General features: G+C 43.6%; 1 protein-coding gene across 1 annotated transcript; it reads right to left on the bottom strand.

Moving 5' to 3' along the window:
• LOC109891937 (paired mesoderm homeobox protein 2-like) lies at positions 1 to 2,157 on the bottom strand. The gene is made up of 3 exons (XM_020484389.2): positions 1,542 to 2,157; positions 1,047 to 1,204; positions 1 to 779 (listed from the first exon to the last, which is right to left on the bottom strand). The coding sequence occupies exons 1-3, from the start codon at positions 1,774 to 1,776 to the stop codon at positions 342 to 344; spliced, it is 831 nt and encodes a 276-aa protein (XP_020339978.1). The 5' UTR covers positions 1,777 to 2,157; the 3' UTR covers positions 1 to 341.
• Positions 2,158 to 6,000: the final 3,843 nt, after the last annotated feature.

The raw sequence follows: 6,000 nt of genomic DNA, 5'->3' as shown, positions 1-6,000 counted from the left end.
TGTTGCTGTGGATATACTATATATTTGTAGATGTTACTATGGGTATACTATATATTTTGGAAAGCATTCACCTCTTCCTAGTCTGAACATTAAAAATACATGTTTAGCGTGATTGTTGATAGAAAAAGTTGTCCAGTACAGAAAAATAATGGCATTTCAAAACACAGTACATTCATATAATATTAAACAAAAAATCAGCACCTTTTGTAAATGTTAGTTCATATCCTCATTGAATAACAGAATTAATAAAACCAAGTATGGAGTATTTAGGCAAGTTGCCTCAACCATGATGAGGTCTTAGGGACCTGTTTGCAAAAGCCATGCAGAGAGAAAGAGCCATATCAGTTGCTCTCTCTGTCGTCAGTGTTCTGTGTTTGTGTCTGCAGTGCTGATGTCTCTCCTCCTCCTGACCTGGCCACAGTGCTGTGGATCTCAGCCTCGTGCTCCCTGGCCTTGGCTCTCAGCTTGGCAATGCTACAGCAGCGGAACTCTTCTGGACTGGGCCCCTCCATCCCCTCCCATTCCCCTGCCCGCCCCTGAATCATACCCTGTATGGGGGTGGTCACTACAGCAGAACGAGGTACTTTAGTCCAGGGATAGCTTCCTTTCTCCTGCCTCCTCACCCAGTGCTCACCGTCAGAGCTCTCTAGTTCCGGTAAGCTCTTGTTGGGTTTGTCTGTTGTGTCCTCAGCATTGTTCTTCCTGGGAAATGGCTCTCCAAGCTGGCCCTGCAACTTCAGCTGCCTCCGCATCTTAGCCCGGCGGTTCTGAAACCACACCTGGTGAAAATAGAATCAATGTAATATGTAGAATATGAGAGAGTGAAATCTCTTACAATGCAAATCATTCGTTTTGAAAAAAAATTCAGTATCCACTAGATTGAACAGTTTTTAGTCATAAACAAATAATATTTTTTTTTATATATATATATATATATACAGTAACACTGTGGCATGAAAGCTGATAGAAACAAAGATGGCTTCTAGAAATCAGAGTTCATGCATTAGTGAAAATGGTTTGTAAGGAAGAGGGTGTTGGGACTGTACCTGCACTCTGGCCTCGATGAGGTCCAGTCTGAGGGCCAGGGCTTCCCTCATGAAGACGTCAGGGTAGTGGGTGTTCTCAAAGGTCTTCTCTAGCTCCTCCAGCTGCCAGCTGCTGTAGTTGGCCCGCGCACGACGCTGCTTCACTGGCCTCTGTTCATCTGGAAAGCACAGCACAACCACCAATTACACAATCGCCAACGGTTGACAAGGAACTAATGGCTCTAGATTGGATAATTAGCGCCGCCGTTCATTAGGCCCTCTTTGAGCGTGCTTGATAATTGATTGTTAGTTAGGAGCTGTTAGCAAAATCTTTTGTAAACATTTACACTGCCATTAGATAGTGCTCAATGAGTCTCTATGAGAAAACACATTCCACCAACTAATAAGCCAACACGTATCTGTAATAAATTGTCACACATGAATGTAAATATCCATGTGTTCTCCAAAGTTACAGTAATTCTGACATTCTAAGGCAGACTGTTGGTTGGAACTCACCCATGCTGGCCGTGAACTGCCCCATCCCAGCTGCCTGTGTGGCCAGGAACAGAGCCTCTTTGCAGGGCTCTGGTTGCAAGTAACTCCGCAGGGACTCATAGCTGATCAGGGGCCCAGGGATCAGGATCTGTGGAGGGGAGCCCAGTCTGGTGGGGAACGCAGGGAAGAAGTGAGCTGCGGAGGAGTGGAAGACCGCAGGTAGAAGAGTGGAGACCAACTGCCCAGGGCCAAACATTATCCAAAAGCTCTTAGAGGAGTCCAGAGTCTTAAGTGTCAATCCACTGGTATTAAGGGGACAGTCTGATACCAAAACAATGGGACGTATCTCAGGAGCACTTCACAATATCGGAGTAAACATTCTTGTTGAGGTTGGCACAAAATGGAGCAGAGTCAAGTTTCGAGGCTTCTTTACCACAGTGAAATCAAATAAGTACATCACCAGATCCAGAATGAAAGGAATCACAGAATCTTCCACCATCAATTCTGAGGGATGAATTGCAGTCATCAGCCATACATTGACTCTCGATCCAGAAGGCTACCTAAGATGAAGGTTGACATGGAGACTCAGGAGGAGCTCAAGTGAGATGCAGGTGATGGGTGGGAAGGCGAGAGAGGACTGCACTCAGCAGGTAAGGGGGTCTCACCTTAGTCTGGTGAGGTTCTCTCTCCTATCCTGCTGTTCCCCCCTCCTTCCTCAGCAGTCACATGACTCACAGTGGTCCCAGACTGACTCCTGGGTGTGAGAGAGAGGGCTGGGCTTCAGAGAAATGGAGACAGGAATGTGAATCTGACCCATGATCCATCTCCAGGTAGATTTTCACACCACGGTATCATTCAATCAAAGTCCATTTAGAAACACAATGTACACTTTATCTTCTTCAACACACCAATCCCATACAAGGTTTCGCATTCAACTTACATTATAGCAGCAGCTTCCCCCCTCCATTTCATGTTGCACTCTGCATGGATTTGGTGTCTGAGGTTTACTTTGAACAAGTTAAGACATCTTGTAGCTTCGGAAAATTTCAATCAAAGTGATGGATCAGACGTCAAGGTGTGGAAATGACAGTAAAAAAACAAAAAGCTTGAACGTTCAGTTGAACACGTAGACCACAAATACTTGAGAATATCGCTCGTCTTTCAATTAATGGTTGTCAAGCACAAGAAGAAGAAAGGATTCCGATGACAAACTGGTACAGCCCTTCGGAGAGGATCAAAACAGGCTCAGAGGTGCCAAACACAGAGCCACTGTTGCCAAGGTAAACAAGTTCACGCTAATTACACCACCTAATTGACATGAAGTTGAATGATGACAATTAGCTGGATCGAAAATGTTTACCTAACACTTATTTCCTGATCTTGATGTTCATTTTGGATGTTACATCCACTAAATGCAGTCATTATACACCCCAAAAGTTTATACAATTAAAAAGAAATGCTTTCCTAATAGCTAGGTCTAATCTTTCAAATGAAATGTTCAACAAAAACAATGGAAATGCTGTCATTAAATGACTAAAGTTGTCCCATCTAGTCTCTACTAGTCTTCTATCTAAAATAGGATCACCTGTTCAAATAGAAGGTTTTGTTTGGTCTTCGACTGAAGACAGAGTTCACTGACAATGGCTGTGGGTCAGGGCTCCTTGGCCTTTGAAAACAGATAACTTTCACAGTCAAGCTTCAACTGGAATTTGCACTGATTTCATGTCACCGAGATTTTTATTTGTAAAATAACGTCTCCTCTTTCTCTCCAAGTAATATACACAATTCTAACATAAAGACTGTAACGATTACATTGACATAGAGATTCCAATCGATAGGGATTTCATGGGAATAATGATCACTGCAAGCGTTGGAATTGTAAATATTGTGAATTTGTATGATTGCGTGCAGGGCTCCCTTGTAAAATTGGCCTTGGGTTCAATGGGATTTTCCAAGTTTAAATACATTTAAATAAAATCGAATAAACTTATAAACAGGTATTACCAGTGTTATACACAGATGCAAACAGGTTTTGTTACTATGTAATATGTTAAGAGTTACTCAATCCCTCTTTCATGTCATCAGGTAAACTGTCCCAAATCACAGCTTAGTACGGGGCCTCAAAGTAAATCTCCACATATACTGGAAGGAAGGTAATACAGCACTGTACTCCAACAGACCGTGACAGAGAGAGAGCATTCTCTCACATAAGAGCTACACGTATCCACTACACGTATCCACTACAAAACTTATAGACAATAATTAGGTCTCACACCTTCACACACACTCTCTCTCTCACACACACACACGCACGCACGCAGACACACACTCTTTCTCTCACATAATCAACTCACGTTGCTGTGCATACTCTTAAAGATCATCCACACCTTTCCCAAGCAGCCCAGCTGTAGCCCGGTGTTGAAGGATCTCTGATGAGTTGATCATGATGAGGACCGACTGTCTATGATGTGAATGAAACACAGGTGTGTCAATTAATCCGGAGATACGCATCACCTGACACACCCCGCTAACTGCTTATCGGATCAGACGGCGGCTAGAACACGCCACTGTCATGGTTGTCACCACAGACTGGCGGTTTGAACTGCATACCTTTGATCAGTTCCAGAACATCAGCAGGAGACATCTGGCCAAAGCCATGCTCCCAACACCAGGGGAAGGTGAATCACTGTCTAGTCAGAGGACAGCACCTCTCTCTCCTCTCCAGTGGGGCTTTCATCCACACCTGTTCAAACACTAAATAAAGCCTACGCACAGGTATAGAGGTCAATAGACAAACATCAGAAATACCTGGACAATCTCTACGTTAAGCTGAATCTGTGAGCATGTTTATTGGTGCGTGTGTATGCGTGCGACAGTGAGGCATTAACGTTCACTCTGCTCCAGCAGCCCCTAGTCATTTCTTGGCTTTGCCATTTCTCCAGTCGTTTATTGGCTTTGCCTTTTCTAAAGAAAAAAGGAAAATAGATTAAAAGTGTCTAGTTTGAAGGGTGGGTAAATAAACATTGTGTGTGGGTTAGCACTGAATACTGAATGGCCATCTCCGTTCCATTTGTCCTTGGCACACAGGTAGACAGAGGGATTTCTGAAAGTATACCCCCCCCCCTGCTGTGTTTGGTCTGTCCCGGGTTCCTCTAATGCCCATTGATCCAGCTAATCAGGGGAGAAGTTGGTGGAAAACCAGCAGGGGTTGTTTAGCCATCAGTAAGGGGCTCGTGTACAAATGAGCTGCTTGTGGATAATTGAAGGAGGCATTAGGACAACAATGGCAGTGGCTCACACCAGTCTTCACTGGTCTCTCAGGTATTCCCAGGTCCCTGGATCACATGGCAGCCTGTGAAATCCACAACAGGCTTAAATAAAAATCACAGCATCATTAGTGGGCCTTCAACATTGGGGGGCAAAATGCACATTCTCCATGGATTTAAAAAAAAAACCCACCTACGTTGTTGTGCCTCTTTTTCCATTACTGACTTTAGTTTGAAATGGGCTTGTTTGAGCTCGTATTTACAGCTTACAAATGTAAATGTAAAGGGATAGTTCCAAAGAGGACAAGAGAAGCAATGCAAGGAATGTTGGAATGAGAAATGCCAATACTCCGCAGTATAAGACCGAAATAAAGAGCAGCTATTTAGGTTGGTGCAGTGTTAGGCAATACATGTACCATACATAACAAAAAGCCTTCAATGTTCTTTTTAAAGGACATTTGAAACTGGCTCAACCATCAGATTTAACTGTGGATGTGTTAGTACAGGACCTTAGATGACAGAGATCGGGAACAACGCACAATATCATTAATACTCATCCACTAGAGTGACACTTCAAAACATCCGACTAAAGTTCTGCCAAATGACTTGTGAAGATGGAGGATGTTCGTTGGTGTCATGGGACTGTGCATATGGCTGGTGTCATTTGCAGTCTGTAATAGCAGCAATGAACACTGATAATATCAACTTTTAATGGGCGCATAAGTGAAGCTTCGGGGTTGTCACGTAACTGTCTCTGCTGCTAACAACTTTTCAGATTGCCAGGCAGAGTCTAACTAAACTCCACATTTTTATTTCCGATTCATTGCAAATGGTCAACAACAAGAAAAAGCCATATAAAATCGCAGCAAGGTTATCTCATCATCGGTTGCTTGTGGTTGCACTTACTCTTATCGACCAACTTGAACTTTAAATCAAAGCATGGCAGTACAATTGAATTCCGTCTGTTATTGAATGATTGTGATGGATGTGTTTGTCACATCCAGGGAAGACAAAGGGACATGTGTTTTAGAGCAGAGGAAGCCCCTATCTGCTCGATGCCTCACTCTCTCTGGTTGCTAAGAGTATCCTGCAGAGAGCAGGCTGATTGGTTTAGTCCTGGATCACTGGCTATGGGATAAAGCTGAGAGCCCAACCTGCTTTTCATGGCAAAACGTTCAAGGGAAAGCGGCCACGATCCAAGAGCAATCACACTT

This window comes from Oncorhynchus kisutch, linkage group LG10 (genome assembly GCF_002021735.2).
Source record: "Oncorhynchus kisutch isolate 150728-3 linkage group LG10, Okis_V2, whole genome shotgun sequence".
NCBI classification, from domain to species: Eukaryota; Metazoa; Chordata; class Actinopteri; order Salmoniformes; family Salmonidae; genus Oncorhynchus; species Oncorhynchus kisutch.
This window is presented reverse-complemented; position numbering and strand designations above follow the sequence as displayed.

Bases quoted from the DNA above. Each gene is read 5' to 3' on its own strand.
- LOC109891937 (XM_020484389.2), bottom strand. From the start codon at position 1,776: ATGTTTGGCCCTGGGCAGTTGGTCTCCACTCTTCTACCTGCGGTCTTC. The intron at 1,205-1,541 runs GTGAGTTCCAAC...TGTGCTTTCCAG, and splicing joins GCAGTTCACGGCCAGCATGG to ATGAACAGAGGCCAGTGAAG. The intron at 780-1,046 runs GTACAGTCCCAA...TATTTTCACCAG, and splicing joins TCATCGAGGCCAGAGTGCAG to GTGTGGTTTCAGAACCGCCG.